This window comes from Leuciscus leuciscus (genome assembly GCF_965113295.1).
Source record: "Leuciscus leuciscus genome assembly, chromosome: 8".
Lineage (NCBI taxonomy): Eukaryota > Metazoa > Chordata > Actinopteri > Cypriniformes > Leuciscidae > Leuciscus > Leuciscus leuciscus.
The window spans coordinates 20,886,634-20,908,713 of NC_138732.1; the positions used below are offsets into that span (position 1 = coordinate 20,886,634).

Below are 22,080 nucleotides of genomic sequence, written 5' to 3' on the forward strand. Positions count from 1 at the left end.
ACACAGATGCTTTGCCTATGCTAGGGCAGGGACATTTCCCTTTATAAATGGCTCAAGGGCATCATAGACCAGAATTGTGATGTCAGTAACTTTTTCTTGGTTATCTAGGTTACCTCTACCTGAAATTAAAGCTCTTGTTATTAGAAGGCTACCACTATCACCATGATGGATTCTTTTTTTTAAACCACGCATTCCATTTTAACAATCAAATTGTAGGATATGTCCTTTAATAGGATCTATTCAATGTAGCAAAATCTCTTTTTACTCCTCCTGACATCTATATTTTGTAACTTCAAAGTTTCAGTATTCCTATTCAAACCTATTAAAGTCACAAATATCACTATTTGACTATAAGACCAGTTCAGTTGACGGTGGGCTCATATTAATATACAGTTGTTGTGATACCCGAACACTCACTACCCGAAACTACAGTCACGTGAATGTGACGTAAAACGAATGCGGCGCACACCCGGAAGTAATCATAACGGTGTGTTGTTGCTATGGATGAAGCGAAGTTGCTCGATTTGACAGTTTGTGTTTGGTAAACATAACTGTGATGGTTACCAATGCATAATCGACTCGTGATAATTATTTCTAACGTTACGTACGTATCCGATAAGCTTATCTTTTCGAGCGAGTACATTTTGAAAGTAACTAGACATTCAAAAAAGAAACCTAATGTTGTGATATCTGAGTGATTAAAAACCAGCCAACCAGTTAATACGCTTGTGTGTCTGGTAAGTCCACTTAGGATATTTGGAAAATACGTCATGTAGCATGTCTGAGATGTGTGGTGTGTTAAATTGTGTTAGGGATTAACTGTTAGTTAAATGGTTAATGATTAGTTAACGGACGTAGCTTCGGTTACTGTAGCTAAGTCTTGTTTGTTCTTGACTTGCAAAAAGTGCCAAAGAGTGAGACTATCCTTGCAACTCAAAGTCACTGGATGTTAAAAGCATCTGTTTGGTATTAACTTACCATGACCATGTGCCTCTGTACAGCTTAAACATACATTGCCGATGTCAAGATGTCTGTGGAGCTGGATGTATTTGTTGGAAACACCACCATTATGGACAAAGAGGTGTATCAACTGTGGTTGAATGGATATACAGGTAAAGTATAGGCCTAGTGCATGAGACTATGAACTACTGTAATACCTGCTTAGAAATGTATGTTATATTTATAACATGGGTGGTTGTCTTCATAGTGAATGATGCAGTGACGGTGCGGATAGAAGGAGGTGTAATGGAGGAGTGTGAGGTGAGTGCAGAGGTGCTGCTCAGTGACACCATGGACCAGTACAGAACTTTCCAGATGTGCGAGAGACTTTTACACCACCCAGCTAAACTAGCCAATCAGCTTCTGTTTCAGATACCGCCAGACCGACAAGCCATGCTCATTGAACGGTATGCACTGATTTGTGTCTTGCCAAATGAAATAGTTTATTTATTGAATAGTTTTGTATTATTGAGTTTAAAGTACATTTATTCACATTTTCTTCTAGGTATTATGCTTTTGATGATTTGTTTGTTCGAGAGGTCCTGGGGAAAAAACTCTCCAAAGGAACAAAAAAAGACCTTGATGATGTTAGCACAAAGACAGGCATTACGCTGAAGAGCTGCAGAAGACAGGTGGGGTGAACTACTCTATTTGAAACTATATATTTCTCATTGATAATAACTAAGATTTATGCTTGGATGCTTTTCCAAGACCCTTTTGGGAATTAAATGATTATATCTATCTCCTCAAATATAGTTTGACAACTTCAAGCGAGTGTTCAAAGTGGTGGAAGAACTCAAGGGCCCCCTTGTGGAAAACATACGGCAGCACTTTCTGTTACCTGATCAATTAGCAAGGTGAGAAAGAAATGAACGTTTGCTTAAATAACTCTGCTTAGATCTATTCCTTGAAGTTTCGGTAACACATTACAATAAGGTTTCATTTGTTAACATTAGTTAATGCATTAACTAACATGAACTAACAATGAGCGATATATTCTTAGAGCATTGATTAACCTTTGTTAAAGGGTTAGTTCACCCAAAAATGAAAATTCTGTCAGTAATTACTCACCCTCATGTTGCTCCAACCCCGTAAGACCTTCGTTCATCTTCGGAACACAAATTAAGATATTTTTGATTAAATCTTAGAGTTGTCTCACTTCTCCATAGGCTTCTAAGACACTATAACTTGCTGGCCCAGAAAATGCATTAAAGACATCGTTAATATAGTCCAAGTGACTACAGTGGCTCAATCTTAAGTTTATAAAGCGACGAGAATACTTTTTGTGCGCAAACTTTTTTTAAAATATCGACTTTATTCCACTATTCATTTCCTTCTCTCTGGGCCTCGAGTTAGTTCACGTAGTGTTTTAGTGCAGCGTGTCTGTGTTGTACGTCACACGTAGGCTCACTATTGGCCGACGCTGGTCATGTGTGACGCGCAACACAGAAGCGCTACGCAGTTACACTACGTGAAATAACTCGGAAATGAATAGTGGAATAAAGTCTTTTTTTTTTTTTTTTTTGCACAAAAAGTATTCTCGTCGCTTTATAAACTTAAGATTGAGCCACTGTAGTCACTTGGACTATATTAGGGATCTCTTTAATGCATTTTCTGGGCCAGCAAGTTATAGTGTCTTAGAAGAAGGAGTGAGACAGCTTTCAGATTTAATCAAAAATATCTTAATTTGTGTTCCGAAGATGAACGAAGGTCTTACGGGGTTGGAACAACGTGAGGGTGAGTAATTACTGACAGAATTTTCATTTTTGGGTGAACTAACCCTTTAATGTTGGTTTTCATGTAAATAATGTTAACAGATACACTTGATCTTAAACATGTATTGGTAAATGTTGAGTGATATATTCATCCCATGAACAGTTGCTTCAGTGCTGATTTGGTGCTTTTTCACCTTCTCTTGCTAAACGATCTTGCCAATTCCTCCTCCAGAGACTATGCTGCAATAGTGTTCTTTGCCAATAATCGTTTTGAGACGGGGAAGAAAAAGTTGCTGTATCTAACCTTCCAGGACTTTGCCTTCTGTGCTGGGCAGCTCATCAACAACTGGACTCTAGGAGCTGTTGGTAAGACCAGTTACACAGCTCTTACACAGCCAACTGCAATACTTGAAATTGGTCAATCGTGGCAATCAGTGGTCAAATATTCTTGTATAATGGCTACTAAACTAAATGTCACAATCTCATTTCCAATTTCGATACCACTGCAAAAACTAATATAAAGTTCTAACAGTTTTAACGTCCCCCTGTAGTCAATAATTGTATCCCTTAAAACTCATCTTTGATCACCAAAATTGCATATTTAAAAGTTTTTTTGGTTACATGGTAGTTTGTGACGTCAGAAACGCCAGCGATTTCAAGGACCGTGTTTTTGAGACTGTCCTTGGTTCACTGCAGTTTCAAAGAGAAAATACTCAGCGATGGTGTTGACTTATGAATTTGCACATGGTTTGTCTTAAAGCATATTAAAAACACATCATAGACATAAACAACATTAAAAGCTTGAGTTTCACCACAGGGGGACTTTAAAGAAAAGTGAACAGTCAGTAATACAATAAGAACAAATAAACAAATTATAGGCACAAATAAACCATAGAACAGACACAAATGAAATAAACAGTGCTTTAAGTTTTTCAAGTAGGTCTAACAGAAGTACTCTAGTACAGAAATTGAATAATCAAATGCAAAACAACACTGCATAGTCTTCACTGTATGAATTGAATATAGATTAATCTATGTTAAAGTGACAAAAGTTATTCAGTCAAGAGCAGTGAGTGATTTTCTTTTTGTCTTTTGTTGTTTGATTAACATTAATGACACAGTCACTTTAATAATAATAATGATACGTACGAGGACACTGAGTTCTCTTTTACATCTTGCACTTGAATGGTTTAAAATCACTTGAAAGTTTAAATTGGCAAGACTTAAAAACACTTGACAATCTTTTGTGACAACGCAGCACTGGCCTGAACGATCTATTGGCAATTCCATCAACTGTCCGAGCATCTTTTACATCTTTCGCGCTGGTCAGTGTTGTAAAATAAACCCCATCAGTGTGGTACTAAACCCCTCCCTGTCATGTCAGGGTTCTGATCACCCTGTCAGGTTTGTTTTTTTTGCGATAAAGCCTGACTGCACATTTTCCCTTACATAAATGTCCTAATGTTTTTACATCTGTATGTTCTTGAGCATCTAATCTGAGGTTAATAATGGACATCTTCTGTCTGATCACTTTTGTAGTTTAGAAAAAACACATAATTTCATCTATGTGTTTTTTTGTCTGTCTGTACTTTCAAAATCCACAATCTCTTACCATTAGATAACATGATGGAGGACATGGATGTAGATCTGGATAAGGAATTCCTTCAAGACCTCAAAGACCTCAAAATTCTAATCACAGACAAGGATCTCTTAGACCAACACAAAAGGTGTGTGTTCAGCACTGTGTGTGAGTGAGTGATTTGGATGGGGAGAATAGAGATTAGAATGGAGTCTGAGGAGGGCTGTTGTAAATGTCCAAATGGTGCATGGTTACTCCCTCTGTCTCAGCCATCTGAATAATGAAACCTCTCATCCACTCAGTTTAGTGTGCACTGCTCTGCGGGGTAAAACTAATGTCTTCATCGAGATGGAAGCCAATTTTAAGGTAAGAGAGTTGATCATGTGTTTCTTGTGAAATAAATGCTTTACTACATGATTTTTGATTTCAAAATATGTCTTCTGCTGTAGAATCTCTCAAGAGGCCTTGTGAATATCGCTGCCAAATTAATCAACGCAAAAGATGTCCGCGATTTCTTCATTGACCTTGTTGAAAAGGTACTTTAAATTTTTTTTATAATAGCATCTATCAGGTCTGAAGCACTCACATTTTTCACAAAGCATTTATTCTTTTTTCTCTTCACAGTTTATTGAACCTTGCCGATCAGACAAATGGACATCAGTAGATGTGAACCTCTACCTTACTCATTATACTAACTCGGCACATATCCTTGACACCTTCAAGTAAGTGTCACTATGGCTGTTGTATATTTTCTTTTGGTATTTTTCTGGACAATTGCTTTATATGGAGGTCTTTGTTCAGGGGAAATTCTCTTTGCAACCAGTGGGGGTCACTGTATCAAATGCACATTGCTTTATCTGTAGTCACCTTTGTTTCCTGTCCAGTCATTTATGTGGTTTAACCACTGTGGAATGTGTTTTTAACTTTTTATGTTTATTCAAACCAAATCACGACACCTCAAATCACTTGGAAAATATGTATTTATCCTGAACTACCGTTCAAATGTTTTTTATGCTCACCAAGGCTGCAGTTATTTGATCAAAAATATTGTGAAATATTATTACAATTTAAAATAACTGTTTTCTTATGTTTCTTATATAACTGTTTTCATATATTTTAATATATCTTTTTCTTGTGATGGCAAAGCTGAATTTTCAGCATCATTACTCCAGCCTTCAGTGACACACGATCCTTTAGAAATCATTATAATATGATGATTTGCTGCTCAAGAAACATTTATTATTATTATCATAGTTGAAAACAGTTGTGCTGCCTAATTTTTTATAGAAACTGTGATTATTTAGGATACTTTGATGAATAGAAATTCAAAAGAAGAGCATTTATTTGAAATCGATTTTTTTCTTGTAACAGTGTAAAAGTCTACTTTTGATAATTGTAATGCATTCTTGCTCAAAAAAAGTTTTGATTTCTTAAAAAAAAAAAAAAATCATACTGACCTCAAACTTTTGATTGGTCAAAGCGAACATTTTGAATGTATTAACAAAAACAAGCTCTTATAAGACATAAAAAAAAGTTTATGTTGTGACACATTGTTAAATCTCTCTCCGATTTTTTTTCCCAGGCATCATTCTGTCTGGACCAGGTACATGGGAGTTATCAAAAGTTGCATCCTTAAAATGTACCATGAGTAAAGAATCTTCATTTACACCTTTTCTCTCTCTTCATAATAACTCATCTGCATGCAGTCTAGCATCTGATGAATTTATGGCCTGGTGTTTAATATCTCCTGTCTATCATCTTTCTTTAATCTTTTCTCAAATATGCCCCCCCACCCAAACACCCCTACCATCTGTCCATGTCTTCACCTCCCTCTCCCTCTATCCCTGTTTCATTCTTTCACCCCTTGGCCTCCAGAACTGTATGACTTGTAAATAAACACAGCATGATTTCCACAGACTGTCTGCATTGTGTTTTCATTAAATCTGCTTTGTGGGTTTCCCTTTTAGCAAACCCACTGAAAAAAAAAAAGGTGTATTTGGTAATGATGGATGGAACAAAATGATGCCCTGATAATACTTTATTTGACTGACATAATTTGGGGGTCCTAATGATAATTAACATGCAAACAGTCCAAAGGATGTTGTGGCTTGAGCCCTTATGGTCCTTAAACTCCTGACCCCTCTGGCTTGACCAGGATAAGTCGGCGCAATGGCGCACTGATGGGTGTGAGGTCTGTGTGTGGGCCCATTGGGGGGTGGGAAAGCTGTAGGGGGCCACAATTTGTTAGGTCTTGGTGGCACAGTGTACATGTGTGTTTTTGCAATAATGGTGTGTAATGACAGCTGTCAGCCCTACCACATTACTCTAGAGGGGTTTTTTTTGGTACAAGAGTAATGGCAAACAGATTTGTTTGCCATTTTGTCATTTGCAGAGCAAAACAATGTTTATTTCTTTGTATAATTTGATAAAGCTTGAATGCAATGCCTCCAACATCAACTGATTTTGTGATTTGACAACAGAGTTATTACATGTATGTAAAGCCTCAACTAAACCAAATCATGTAATTCTACATGCTTATATAAATGCAAATATATTGTATATCTACTAACATACTATTCTTACTATTTCTGCCAAATTAAGTATGCTTTTCTGAATCCAGCCATATTTATTCTTATCGAAATGGGAATTATTAGTATTAGTGGGCAGGACATTCTTATTCTAGAAAAAAAAAAAAAAAAAAAAAAGAACTGTTGAGAATAGGCACCAATGTATTTATATATTTTTCAAGTTTTCTTAGTGATTCTTTGTTTTGCCCATTTGTAATTTGTTTATTAAAATGCCTCATTCTGCCAATACATTTGTGAAGGCAACTACAGGTTTATGTTCACCTTATAAACCAAAGATATCTAAGTTTTAAAAGGTTGTATACTATATACAAAGACATCAGCACTTGACACATAAACCTAAAGAACGGTGACAATGAATAAATATAAAAATAGGAGCTCTTAACATCACAACACAATTCATATTGACAAAACAACAAAATTTAAGTCGGCGAATAGCAAATCAATAATCCTTTAACAGCAGCAGCAATATTTCATAAAAAAAAACATTACAATTCTTAATTCAGACAAGTGTGTTTGAATACATTTGACGGAATTCTGTTTATGAAGTTACAAATAACTTAGATTTCTTTGGTATTTGTTTTTGTTTTTTTAGTGAGCTTTTGATTAGACAAAAATGTGTATAGTGCAGGATGAGTCATCAATATTTTTGTTGGTTTTCCCAGAAGAGAAATGGTGTTGAAGAGTGCATTTACATAGATCTGGTCTTCAAGCCACAATCTCAAATTTTTAAATCATGCTATGTTGTTTGAGTTTGTGAAGTAAAAGTCTTTCCATTGCCTCTCATTTCTAGTAATATCAGCCTGCGAGCACCTCCAGTTTCAATATTTAGACTGCAAAAAAAGAACCAACTTTTCCAAGTAAGACGTGTGTCCTATCCTCCCTTCTTTCACTCTACCCTTGCCTCCTCTGTCTCTCTCTCTTTCTAGTTTGCTCTCCAATTTTTGTCTACATTCCACTAGCTTCTCCCAAGCTATAAATATCCAGCCGAATGAAAGGAATAGAGAGAGCGAGAGACCGAAAAAGATGGGAGAGATGAAGGGTGACTTGAGGTGGAGGGGAAAAGAGAGAAAGAAAGTTGTAGGCTGTGGGGGGTGAGTTTAAATGAAACCAGGTGGGGTCTTTGCCTTCGTGTGTGTGTGTGTGTGTGTGTGTGCGCGGGGGCTGGTTCATATGTGTGTATGGAGGGGGGTTGGCTGCATGTGTGTGTGAATCTGTATGCTGTTTTTTCTATCGTTGAGCTGGACACATTTGGAATTTTGGAATTTGGGCCGCAGACCAGGAATTTTCATCCTGGGGGGTCAGACGAGGGGGGTACAGGGGGCGGAGGATGGCCGTGCAGGGGGGCTGTATGGGGGTCGGAATGGGCCGTCCCTCTCTCCTCTCTTCCGTCTTTCCCTCCCTTGCATACATTCACAGTCCAGCTGTCCGTCTCCACACTCACTCTATCAGGCTGAGGAGTGAGGATAGAAGAGAAGACGTGCCACCACTGCACAGAGACAAGCAAGAGAGGGATCCACCGGAACAAAAGAAGATAAACCACTGAATTCAAGAACACAACAGGAAGAAAGAAAGAAAGCCCGGCCTGTGAGTATAGCATGTTTACGAGAGAAAATCTAAAATTGCACTGTAATATTATGTCATCTTGTACTGTACTCCAATAGCTGTTGTTTGCATGGAGTCTTTGGGCATTGTGGATCTGCTCATCTAAAAGCAGAAATGTCAGGCTGAACTGAAGTTATGCCACAGACAGTGGGGCACAGGGAGAAAGCGATTAAGGGCAGACTAAGGAAAATTTCAACTAGCCGGGTTGCTCCAGGCTGTTTGAAGGGCTGCACACGTCACGCTCACTCTCCACGACTACAGACACCACACTGCGCTCTATAGAACGAACAATCAATCACATTATTCAGCAGATTCCTCATCTCCTACCATATTGTATCATCTAATATCTTCCAACTTTCCATGCTCATACATAGTGTTGTATTTTCCTCAGCATTTATTACTCAACCATCATGATGGTTTTACACATCTCTACATGTCTGAAGTGTTGCAAAACTTTCCAATCTCTTTTCCAAGCACTGTTTCACAACCAGACTAATGCCATTGACTGTATGTTGTTACTTGAGCTCTGTGAACGTAAAATGGGGGACGTTGTTTAGATAATGTTTCTATTTTTAAAGACAAAAAGCTGATTCATACTAACTCCCGTCTGTTTGTACGAGCTGGTTTGATGTGAAAGACACAGCAGAATTGGACTATTACGCACAGACTCTCAAAGGTTTCTGAGGACACACAAAGGTTGGGGAATGTGTGGTAACACTTGTGTTTATCTGAAAGCGTTCTAAACTTCTCTGGAAGCACAGGTGTTATTATAAGAATGAAGGCTCAATAAAATGCCTATGTGACATCAGAACAGGGAACACTGCTTTACTGTACTTACATAGGGCACTGCTGTTACATACTTTTTGTTTATGTGTTCTGCTAATTACTTATGTTAGATGTTTTATTTTATATGGCTGGATGCTGACTTAAGCGTTCATTTAAAAGCAGAGAGTGTGACAGAGAGCCGGGATATGCCAGACTGGGGGCCTGTGTTATAGCCACATTAGTTCTCTATTTTTGGAAATATTAATTTGTCATCTCAGGGCAGAACTGCTAAAGTAAGCAACATGAAAGTAGTGAGCATCACTGATGATGGCCAGAAAGAGTCTAGAAGATGTATAATGTACACATTATCATTCAAAAGTTTGGGGTCAGTAAGATATATATATATATATATATATATATATATATATATATATATATATATATATATATATATATATATATATTGTAAGAAATTAATACTTGTACAAGGATGCACTAAATTGATCAAAAGTGACAGTAATAACATTTATAATGTTACAAAAGTCTCAAATTAATTAATCTTACTAAGTAAAAAAAGTTTTCTATTCATAAATTTTTTTTTTCAGCATATCAGCATATTAGAATGATTTCTGAAGGATCATGTGACACTGAAGATGGGTGTAATGATTTGTCAGGAATACATTACATTTTTTAATTTTATTATTTGAAACAGTTATTTTAAATTGTAATAATATTTCACAATATTACTGTTTTTACTGTATTTTGTTCTTCAAATAAATGCAGCCTTGGTGAGCATAACAAACTTCTGAAAAACAACAGTAGTGTACTTGGCTGGTTTCAAGTTGTCGTAAAACCAAAGACAATCTTTGGTCTTTGTATACAGTAACACTGTAGCAATAAACAAACTATTGAGTCACTTCAAAAATTATTATAAATTAATGAGATAAACTGCATCTATCTGATAGAAGACCAGAATGACACCTGTGAGAACTGACCCTATAAAGAAATTAGCTAAGAAACAACTAATACATGTGTCTCTATGATGTCTTTGTTGACAGTCTGCGTGTTGTTGGGGTCATGGGGATCCTGACATAAAAAAAAAAACACTTAGGTTTGCACAGGTGGGAGCTAAGGAGGTAGTATTCATAAAATGATAAGTGCACCAACCAGCAAGGTTTCAAATTGGAGACCCTACATGAGTGCTTTGGCCACCATGTCAGATTTGGAGTTTAATGTCCAGCTGAGCACACCGAGCTAACCGTAGACATGACACTGGACTAGTTTATAAGGTCGAGAGAGAGGTAGGAGGAGAGCGTTTGTCATGTGTGTGGTCTCTGCAGTGGTCTGCTCATGAAGTCCGTTCTTTATTACTTGTGTTATTGGCGGTCGTATAATCACTGCAGACTTTACAAAAGTCACGGCACTACCAGCCAGCAAATGTTAAGCAAATAGACGAGCTGCTTCCCATCTAAAAGCACATGGTGCATCTGGAATGCTCCATATTTAATTTGTAGTCATACTGACTTATCTGCCAAAGAAAATTATTAAATAAATCTAAAAACAGTAGAACAGAGACTGGGACTTATAAAAGGGCATTCTGGGTAATCACTTGACCTTACCAGTGAACCTTGGGGGGTTCCCGGGAATGTGATACTGTGGGAAAAACAGCGAGTGTCTGGCTGACCGTTATTCAGAGTGGTGCCCACATCCTCTCCGCTGGCATTCCAGAAGGTCAAGTGCCACTCAGACAGCATGGCAGACGATGTTACCCACGCCTCCACATTGCCCACACTCCGGCCAAGCGACTGAACCGTGCTCTCGCTGGCCTCAAGTTTGTTTATGATGGTTGATTTCAGGTTTTTCCCAGTCCGATGCAACACCACAGGGACAGCCTGCTTCCAGATTTTAGCAGGATGCCACTTAACTATAATAGCACGTATAGGTCAGTATAGGAGCGGGTAATTCACGGATGAGGGATTTGAGAGAGTGTTTGGATTTCAGTGTGTTTGCGTGTGAAGTCGCAAGTGTTTCTTGTACGGTGACTACTGTAAATCGCTTGAATCATTTCTTGTGGTTTGGGAGGAAAAGCACTACAATTCTATCTGGCTGATGCAGCTGAGATAGAACGTGCAGATTTGCACGTCATCCAGTGGTTTGCGGTTTGTCACACTGAGTCAAAATGACAAATACTTTTAGATTGGACTCTCTGAAACAACAACAACAACAACAACACACACAACAACTCAAAGAGCTACTGTTGGGCTCTGTGTCATGTTGGAGCAGTTTCCATACAGCACCTGCAAACAATATCAATATGTGTGTATTGACAGAAAACAACGGCAGGAAAATGTAATGCTGCATTTAATGTCTGTGTGATATTTTGCTCAGTGTAAACTGAACAACTTTTCACTCCACTCAGTTAATATTTAGATTGTTCTTGTGCTGTGTGAATGAAGAAATTTATTTGGTAACATTTTACAATAAGGGGTTACATTATTAATGCATTAGGTGTCATGAATTAACAATAAACAATGCTTTTGAAGCATCTATTAATCTAGATTAACATTACATGCTAATACAGTGCACATAATAATTAAGAATATTGAATTATTTAGTAGTAGGCTATTAGTAATCATTAGCCTCATAGCATAATTGCCTAAGTCATATTTCAATGTCTTTGGAAAACAAGGAAAAACAAAAAATGACTTAGGCAATTATGCTATGAGGCTAAACTAAACATTTAGTATTTAAATAGGTCTAATTTTTATGTTTAGCACATGTACCATTGCTATTGAAGTACCTTGGAGTAGGCCTACTGTGTAAATAACATTAACATGATTAACATTCAGTGCCATGGTATAAATCATCTAATACATACAATCATTGTACCACAGTATTGCAACATTACTTTTGTGCACAGATAAGGAGCCTAGGTCTTAATCTTTCTGTCTACCCCACATTGTCCACAGCGAAACAGACTAGGATCAAGTCTATTTGATTTTCCATCACAATGTTACCAAAATTGTTGCATTTTTAATACAACCACTAGAGGGAGTCTGGTAATCAAGCAATTTCAGCGGTCCTGTGCATTGAGTGAGTGAGCAGCACCACTTGGATAAATGAGAGGTCCTGATATTACATTCAAATCTGATATACTAAAGAAAGATATACGAAATAAATCACAGACATCCGTTCTGACTTTTAGTTATGATTAATACAGCGGTATAACTTAAATGTGTTCAAACCTGAAAGTTTGTTTCTGAAGTTTTCTCAAGCTGTTTTTGTTTCTCATCCACAGGTTCCTCAGTGAACTTTATCGCAGCATCATCACCACTGTACCAGCGCGCGCGCGCGTGCACGTCTGTCTGTTCTCAACACTCTTGGAAGGTGTTTTTTGTGTCTGCTCATCAGAGCCTGTTGAAGGTGTGTGTGAGGATGCGGCCCGGGTGTGTTTTGGTCTTTTGTATGTGCATCTCTGTGTTTCTCCGTCGCGCTATTTCACAGCCACCCACAGAAACTGACACCTACACGGTAAGGAGGAACGAAACCTTCCCCTGTCTCTCTCCCTCCTTTTTCTCTCTCTAAATAAATCTTCATATCATAACCTATGTTACATCATTTAATATCATCTTCATATCTTATATTACACATAGGTTACTGTACTGTGTAACTATTCGATTTATAGATCACCTATATAACGCTTAATGAACTAATTCATGTGTTTTTCTATAGGAATGTACAGATGGATATCACTGGGATCCACAGACTCAGCACTGCAAAGGTAAAACATTTTCAATTTCATGCTGTGTTCAATGCTGATTACGGATATTTGTAGAAGTTCACTTCACTTTAATAAAATTTTTATTTTATTTTATTTGCAACACCCTGGAAAATCATCAAACACAGACAACATTTAGTTAAATCACACAGATTAAGAGTTTGGGATATGATCGATATATGTAATATACGTCATATATAAGCCTACTTAGTTATTACACATATAATGTGTATTTATATAAAATATACTCTTCCGTTCAAAAGTTTGGGGTCAGAAATATATATATATATATATATATATATATATATATATATATATATATATATATATATATATATATTTAAATAAATTATTACTTTTATTCAGTAAGAACATATTAAATGAATGACATGTGACAGTAAAGACATTTATAATGGTACAAAATATTTCTTTTTAACTTTCTATTCATCAAATATTATTAAGCCATATTAAGTTTCTTAAAAATAGAAAACATTTTAAATTACAATTATATTTCACAATATTACTGTTTTTACAGTATCAAATAAATGCAAAAACCTGATGATTATAAGAGACTTTTGAACTGTAGTGTATATTATTATATCTTTAAATTAATATAATTTGACATTCTGAAAAATGACTGTTCCAATAGTAGTTTATGTCGTCTTAACAGTTTTGTGACCCATGGTCATGGCATTCAAACAGACTGTATATCCTGCTTATCCTGTCTGCAGATATAAACGAATGTGAGACAATCCCAGAGGCCTGTAAGGGAGAGATGAAGTGCTTCAACCACTATGGCGGGTACCTGTGCCTGCCTCGCTCTGCCTCGGTCATCCCCGCCCCTGATCCGCCCAACCAGGTCCATCCCAGCCTAGAGAACATGGCCAGCGAGTCATTCAACCTGTGCCCTTCAGGTTTTGAGCAACAGGGAAACAGCTGCGTGGGTGAGTGTGTGAAAACGAGTGTGTGGTTTCAGAACAGATGTCAGGTGAGTGTGCGGGAATCAGCTCTTGTAATCAGTAGCATGCCTTTGTAGAGAGTCATGTGTGTCCAGGTCAAAATCAGTTATGTGAATGGGATGGTTGTGGTGGGGGTTATTGCAAGCAATGTTTTAGTTTTGACTGTTAGCGCTTGAATGACTCAGGCAGAAACAGGTGGTCAGGGGAAATGATCAGCTAGTTTTTGCGCCCCGACAACTATGCGAGTCATGCTGAAGTCTTGGCAGGTGGCTGGTCTGCAGGGGGCTGAAGAATTTACTAAGACTGAGGCATCCCAGCTGTCGTCTATCGTCAAGAGGAAGCAAATACAGATAACGTTACTCAAGACCGCAATGTAGTTTTCACTTCCCATGAGCAGTAAACCAATAAATGCTGCAATAACTACATTCCAGAGTTATGCTAGCTCCAATGCCATAAACTGAGAAGACAAAGAAAAGATAAAAACTGAACCAGAGATGTGCCCACAATAAATTTTCATTATTGTCTCACAAAAACAGATGTGGATGAGTGCGAACGGGACAGTCACGACTGCCAGCCCAGTCAGCAGTGTTTCAATACAGAAGGCTCCTTCTCCTGCCAGTGTCCAGATGGGTATCGCAAAGTGGGCACAGAATGCATCGGTGAGAAATGAAACGCCCGTCTAATTCTGTAGCAATACAACAACAGAGTTCACATCTCCAAAAAAAGCAAATCACAAAGATCTGTCTTTATTTATTCATACTCATGCCGTTCCAAGCCTTCACATTGTGAAAAATAAGTTTGCTTCATTGTCCTGAATGCGGACTTGTAGAGTACTTCAAACCTTAATAATTATTTTTTAATTACACTTATTTTGGTGTGTCGACTAACGTATTAAAGCACACATGAAGTACTTGATACATTTTCTAATAACGCCTATAGTTGTTACAAATGATAGTTATTATACTTTAAATGTACTAAATTGTAACTTCATAATTCTAAATGTGTAATTATAATCATATGTAAATGCATTACATACAAGTTTCAATAAAAATTAAAAATTAGACTGTACACAAGCATATTCTTTTAAAGTGTATTATTTGCACAATAAGTTCTGTTTTGAAAAGTATGCTAAGGTGTACTTTTTCCACAAGGGTTTCTTTGTTTCAAAAACGCTTAAGAAATTACACAAATCACCATACACATTTTTTTAAAGAGTATTACATATGGCTTGTGTACATTGCAAGTCTTCTGAAGCCATAAACATTTTTTTTATGTGAGGTTCCAGTACCTAAAATGTTATTACTAGCTTGACAAATTAAGAGATATATGATCTTAATTTGGTATCTATTATTATCTAAATATTATCTTGATATTTAATATTTAAAAATATCTATAAATATTAACTTTAAAATACTTTGGAACCTTAGGAATTTTGTATCCATTCCACACATATTAATATAATCAGTTCAATTTACTAAGTTGTTCTCATGGTTAAGAGTGGATACCACTGTTTGAGTGAAGTGTGCCTTAACTCACATAAAATGGAGAGGTGATCTGTCATTGTCTATCCAATCATACCAATGAGGAATATATTTGTTTTTATTTGTAATCTAATTGAATGTTTTCATACTTTTCAGACATTGACGAGTGCAGGTACCGCTACTGCCAACATCGCTGTGTTAATGTCCCTGGCTCATTCTCCTGCCAGTGTGAGCCTGGTTTCCAGCTGGCTGGCAACAATCGCTCCTGTATTGGTAAGCCAACCCACACGCTTACTCCCACGCCCCGTTTTGCCATACCCTGAGTCATAGGCCAACCCACCCCACACACACACACACACACACACACACACACACACACACACACACACACACACACACACACACACACACACACACACACACACACACACACACACACACACACACACACACACACACACACACACACACACACACACACACACACACACACACACACACACACACACACAAGCACTCAGAATCCAAACCCACGTGCTTACACAACTGCATCCTACACCTCACTTTCTTTAAGTAAGAGCCAAAATATAAACCAGTAAAAGAACACTTTGTGCATGGAGGAAAACGAAGAATTGAGTCATTAAAGTCAGCGTGAACAGCTGTTTGCAGCACTTTAATAATTGGATGCATTTCCAAATTAAACAAGATGTTCAACATGAAGAAAAAAAAGCAGAACGTGACTTGATTTTATGCAATTGATTGGAATTGATTGGCCCAGAATTGAGTCATGCCAGTTTGCTAAAACAATGTCAATATAGCCATTTTGCTATTTTATATTATCCAAGTAGCCTGAGAGGCCAAAGTAACCTCAGTAGAAAGTTTTTTTAATTTTTTTATCATTCATTTTATATATTTTTTCTATTACACTTTTATCACGTTGATGAAGTCTTTTAATTTCAAATTATTATGGTGATATTATTATTAATATTTTTTGCCTGTAGAATAAAATGCCCTATATTTGCGTCTACATTTCTGTAGAATAATGTTGTAACGAGGAGAATAGGATGTGGAACAAAGCCTTTCACCTTTTTTTCTCCTCCCGGGTGATGGGAATGTACAGTTTACTAATAGCATGTGCCTCGAGCCTCACATGTGTGCGGGAATCGGATGATATATTTTATTTGTGTTGCTTATGAACTACTTTTGTTTAAGTAACACTTAACAGCTGAATGCTTATAGAAGACAGCTTGTAGGAGTTTTCCTGGTGAGTTAGTGAATAAAATACAAACGGTGAAATGCCAACCTCCTCTCAAGTTTCTACTATACTTTCTTCTGCTGCAACTCACATTGGCAAGCTATTCCCCCATTACCAAAACAAGACGTGTTACTGTGTGCATTAAGCATCAGTAAATAGGGTCAATTTTGACTCAATAAAATCTCATAGGGTGCATCAAAATTAAACAGAACATTTCCTTCCTTTAGGGTATCCCTAAAACAAACGATTATGAACTGAGATTTGATTTGCTTAGCCACTTAAAATTATTAGACAAAAATGTCCGATTGCCTTTTTGAGTAACTGCAATCCTTCACTGCTTGTCTTGTGCCGAATGTTCTCACATATGATCCCGTCTGCTTTGTCATTCTGTTGCACTCAGATGTTGATGAGTGTGGCATGGGGGCCCCCTGCAGTCAGAGGTGTTATAACACGTACGGGACGTTCCTCTGTCGATGTGAGCAGGGTTATGAGCTCGGGCCGGATGGCTTTGCCTGCAACGGTAAGCTGGGAGCAAACATAAACCAAAATAAATACACATATTTGTGAAAAATATTTATGCTGTTTTCAACTGGAGCAACTGATCAAATTCCTTCTCTGTCTACAGACATAGACGAGTGCAGCTACTCCAGTTACCTGTGCCAGTATCAGTGTGTTAATGAGCACGGCAAGTTCTCCTGTGTCTGTCCTGATGGCTATCAGCTCTTGGGCACACGCCTCTGCCAAGGTTCGCCTCAATTTAACGCTCTCGTTAAACGCTTTGCTTCCCAATTCACTCATAGGATAAAAGAACCATTCTTTTCCCCACTTTTTCTTTCAATCTAGACATAAACGAATGTGAGACAGGAGCTCATCAGTGCTCTGATGGACAGACTTGTGTGAACATTCATGGAGGTCACAAATGTGTTGACACCAAAAGCTGTCAGGAACCCTATGTACAAGTGTCCGAAAAGTAAGTTAACAATTTGGTATTACCACGAGCACTTGCAGGCTGTTCAGTTCACGCATTGGAACTTCGGAGAGATTTTCCTCTTCATTAATTGTCCATTGTTCTTCATTACTGCCTATTTGAGACATACCTAACATGGTTTCTCAAATCAACCAGTTTATTTTTCCATATCTCAGGCCAGTTCTTGAGTTTGTGCCTCTGAACAGGTCTCAAAATAATCTGCAAAGTTCCACAAGCTTTTAATGAAAAACAGGTGGTCAGGCATTTCTCAAGAAATATCTGGTTCGATGGATGGCATCCAAAATTTTAAGCCAATTTGCTGGACATATGGTACACATTCTTCTATAATTTGGTACAGTTGTGGCTAACACAGCCATTAGTCATGCCAAAACCTGACCTAGTGAGTAAAAACAATACTATTTAGTATATTCGTCTAAATCAGTCCAGTCCTGTACAATTTTGTTGATTCATTTTAGTGCAGATCAGTACAAATCTATTCAATTCACTTTTGTTTAGTGCTGAAACCTTTTACAGTCAATCTTTCCTAACTGATATAATTGTCTCTCTTCATTGCAGTCGCTGTATGTGTCCTGTCACAAAGCCCAGCTGTCGAGACATGCCCTACTCCATTGTGCATCGCTACATGAGCATCACATCCGAGCGCTCCGTCCCCTCAGATATCTTTCAGATCCAGGCCACCAGCGTCTATCCCGGAGCCTATAACACCTTCCGCATCCGTTCTGGAGATGACAATGGAGATTTTTACATCAGGGTATGTTCAGATTTTAATTACTGCAGATTCTGAAACCTTATTTTGGTGGTGTGCTGTATAATATTATTGTTTTTTGCAATTAATTTGTCTTGTTTTCCAGTACAATGATATAAACACCCTTAAAACAAGCTAGATTTATATCTTGAATCAAATTTAATTTCTTACCCCATTGGCAAAATATATTCTTGGATGCACAGTTCCATTCATAGGTTTTGGGACCTTGGAGCTAAACATGTTTTAGAAGTCTCTTATGCTCACCAAGGCTGCATTTATTTAATAAAAAATACAGCAAAAACTGTAATATTGTGAAATATTATTACAATTAAAGTAACTTTTATATTTTGATGCATTTTAAAAAGTAATTTATTCCTGTGGTGGTAAAGCTGAATTTTCAGCATCATTACTCCAGTCTTCAGTGTCACATGATCCTTCAGAAATCATTCCAATATGATGATTTGCTGCTCAAGAAACATGTATTATTATCAGTGTTGAAAACACTTGTGCTGCTTAATATTCTTGTGGGAACTGTAAGACATTTTTTTAGGATTATTTCAAAAGAAATATTATCAAGTTATTTAAAATAGAAATCTTTTGTAACATTATAAATGTCTGTACTGTGACTTTTGTGCATCCTTGCTGAATAAAAAAAAAAAAATATTAAAAAAAATATAGTTAAAAATGATATCAACAGCAGTGTATATATAAATATTAAAAGTCACAGTGTTTTGTCCATGAAATCAAGAAGATTAGTGTCATCACGACTAATACATATCTCACACTGCCAAGTTTTGAAATGATCTTGTGCCTGTCATGTGCCTTTCCTCAGCAAATCAACAACATCAGTGCCATGCTTGTTCTCGCCCGCGCCGTGAACGGCCCCAGAGAGTATGTGCTGGATTTGGAGATGGTTTCTGTCAACCCACTCATGAGCTACCACACCAGTTCTGCCCTGCGCTTAACCATCTATGTTGGGCCTTATGCTTTTTAACTGAAAGAGATGCAGAGATGCCTAGAAAGGTAAACGGGGTGGAAAAGTGGAAGCACTGATGATTCATCCAACAAGGAGGGCTTATGAGCTGGATATCATTTCCAAGATTGTACAGAAGTCATGTACCAACCTATTCAACTTCTACATCGTAAATAATAAAAAAGGCTGGCATTATATTTTAAGGACAATATGTCTACAAGATAACAACTCACTATATTGTGTCTTATGGAAAATGGCGAAGTTACCAGCTGCACTATGATCCCAAACCTGCTGTACAACCTATGTAAACTGTCTTTTGTCATTTCTAAATGCCTGTTTCTCAGGATGAGGGGTGCAGCTCTGTTCCTCTCTTTCCTATTGTTTGCTCCTCCAGTTCAGAAGTCAGCAATAATAATTAATCCCTCCTATTCAAATAGATGTAGCAATAACAAAACCAAGGCTGTAAAAAGTATCTCTGTATGTTCTTAGTGTCAAAAGCCTCTATTAATGTTCCACTATGTATAATCCATCTCTTGAGTTCAGTATTGTTGTTATTCATTATTGTTATTCAGTAACCACTCAGTCATTCCAAACCTCTACCCCACCACCACCACCATCAATAATGCTCACATTTCCTTGTCCTGTTTTTTTTTTATACCACGGTGCCATTGTTGTATTTTCGATCCTGGATTTATTACTGTAATAAATTTGATGAGACCATAAAAATCTGGCTCCAGACCCACATATGTTAGCATTCCCGCTGGGATGTTTTCTTGGCATTTCTCTGCTATGCATCTTCTTCCGCCAAATGGAAAATACTCACGTGCCCTGCTTAACCTTTCCACCCACCCTTCCTATCTCGAGTCATCTAACCATGGGATAGACTGAACCCCATTGAGGAGCTGTCCGCCTCTCTCTAGCCTTATTAGCACAAGCCTGACAGAGAAAGAGATCTGATTTAGAGGTGAGAGAATTATATATATTCAGTATAATCTACAGCATCTTGACTAAACTATACAGGGAAAACGTTTTAGGTGGAAAACAATGGCGATTTATTTAGTAAAGTCAAAGTCCAAAACTCAATCTTTTATAATCAATACTATGTTGTTTCCACTGAGTCACAGATCCAGGTTAATAGAACTTTCTGGATCTGATCCGGATCCAACACTAGCAGCAAGAGGGCCCTTTCTCAGAATAGCAGAGAACTTCTCTGAATGGATTTACAGTGGCTTGAATCATAAATGGAGTCACTGTATTTGAGGCTAATGGGGTAATGATGTCACAAGACTTACATGATTTTGTGTAGGAGGTGTTCTTGTTCGTGTTAGGTTGTGCAAAATATTTCGTATTTAAATAGCAAAAAAAATAAATAAATATATATATATATATATATATTAATATAATATAATATAAATATAATATAATAGGCCTACAGAATTAAAATAGTCCTCCTTTGACTGAAATTTCCCTTTTATTTTAAATGTAGACTATTGGTATTATTTATAATAATAATAATAATAATAATTATTATTATATATTGTACAGTATATTACATATTGTACTTAAAAATATTCTGCACAACCTAATATGAACAAGAACTTCCATCCATTCTCCAAACTGCTTATCCTCTAGAGTCTTAGGATACACTATATTGTATTATGTTAATATTATGCTATTATACAATAATAATAATAATGATAATAATTTGTATTATTATTAGCCTATATATTGTAAATTATAGTATATCTGCATTTAAACTTATTTTGACTGACATTGCCACTTTATTTCAAAAGTAGACAAATATATATTGTTATATTATATTATATTATATTATATTATCTATTGTCTAATACGCTTATCCTCTAGAGGGCCATGACATTATTATGTCAATAATATACTACAGATTTTTCTTCTTTGGATTATGCCTTTATTTAAAAAAGAATTACTTTAAATATGCATAATGTTCGATTTATGCTGCATTACACAAGTATAGACTGATCTGGACAGCAAAATCAAGATCATTCCAGCATCAAGGATACATTCAGACTATTTGCAGTAACATGAATGCAGTTCTAGAACCTTCCACCAGCCATCAACAGCATCACTGCTTACGTTTGTTCTTTAGCAGCTTTTCAGGAGTGACCACTTGACCAATCACAGCCGAAAAAAGCAATGGGAAAATACCCACTTTTGCGTTTCATCGTCCCCGGCGCTGCTCGCCCATCCCACTACTGTCCTGTCTCCAGTTATCTGTGCCCACAAACACACACACACAGAGTTCTACTCTCTCTGATACAACCCAGTGATGACTCATTCCCTGCAAAGTCTTACATAATCGCAGGTCTGAAAACTACCTCTAGTCTGCCACTTGGGGGCAGTGCAGCACACAGAGTCTAAGGCCCAAAATAGACATAACTTGAAGTGATGGAATCTTGCAGCTGGTTTTGTAACCTAATTGTCCAGTGAACCAGATTCTTTACCTCCTTCCTGTAAACTGACTGGCTGCATGTTCCCCAGCTAGACTGTTCAACTGTGAATGAATGGCATCTCGTACACGCATGTAGTCGGTCACACACACACACACACACACAAACATACACACCTGAGAATCTAGGTGAGTAATACAACGGGCACATTAATTCGGAAACGTAGA

The 22,080-nt window shown here is 37.2% G+C and overlaps 2 protein-coding genes across 2 annotated transcripts; both read left to right on the plus strand.

Moving 5' to 3' along the window:
• Positions 1-461: 461 nt before the first annotated feature.
• fibpa (fibroblast growth factor (acidic) intracellular binding protein a) lies at positions 462-6,208 on the plus strand. Its single transcript, XM_082178632.1, has 11 exons — positions 462-737; positions 1,002-1,112; positions 1,208-1,406; positions 1,505-1,631; positions 1,756-1,856; positions 2,947-3,080; positions 4,333-4,441; positions 4,596-4,659; positions 4,743-4,829; positions 4,918-5,015; positions 5,876-6,208. The coding sequence occupies exons 2-11, from the start codon at positions 1,028-1,030 to the stop codon at positions 5,943-5,945; spliced, it is 1,074 nt and encodes a 357-aa protein (XP_082034758.1). The 5' UTR covers positions 462-737; positions 1,002-1,027; the 3' UTR covers positions 5,946-6,208.
• A 2,039-nt stretch (positions 6,209-8,247) lies between these two features.
• Positions 8,248-20,153, plus strand: efemp2a (EGF containing fibulin extracellular matrix protein 2a). Its single transcript, XM_082178612.1, has 11 exons — positions 8,248-8,465; positions 12,547-12,779; positions 12,981-13,029; positions 13,758-13,970; positions 14,522-14,644; positions 15,623-15,739; positions 17,122-17,241; positions 17,347-17,466; positions 17,565-17,691; positions 18,265-18,460; positions 19,287-20,153. Exons 2-11 carry the CDS (start codon positions 12,684-12,686, stop codon positions 19,446-19,448), a joined length of 1,323 nt encoding a protein of 440 aa, XP_082034738.1. The 5' UTR covers positions 8,248-8,465; positions 12,547-12,683; the 3' UTR covers positions 19,449-20,153.
• The last annotated feature ends 1,927 nt before the right edge of the window (positions 20,154-22,080 follow it).

Excerpts from the sequence above, each read along its gene's own strand:
- fibpa (XM_082178632.1), top strand. The coding sequence starts at position 1,028 with ATGTCTGTGGAGCTGGATGTATTTGTTGGAAACACCACCATTATGGAC. Across the intron at positions 1,113-1,207 it reads GTGGTTGAATGGATATACAG|TGAATGATGCAGTGACGGTG; the intron begins GTAAAGTATAGG and ends TTGTCTTCATAG. Across the intron at positions 1,632-1,755 it reads TGAAGAGCTGCAGAAGACAG|TTTGACAACTTCAAGCGAGT; the intron begins GTGGGGTGAACT and ends CCTCAAATATAG.
- efemp2a (XM_082178612.1), top strand. The coding sequence starts at position 12,684 with ATGCGGCCCGGGTGTGTTTTGGTCTTTTGTATGTGCATCTCTGTGTTT. Across the intron at positions 14,645-15,622 it reads AGTGGGCACAGAATGCATCG|ACATTGACGAGTGCAGGTAC; the intron begins GTGAGAAATGAA and ends CATACTTTTCAG. Across the intron at positions 17,467-17,564 it reads GGGCACACGCCTCTGCCAAG|ACATAAACGAATGTGAGACA; the intron begins GTTCGCCTCAAT and ends CTTTCAATCTAG.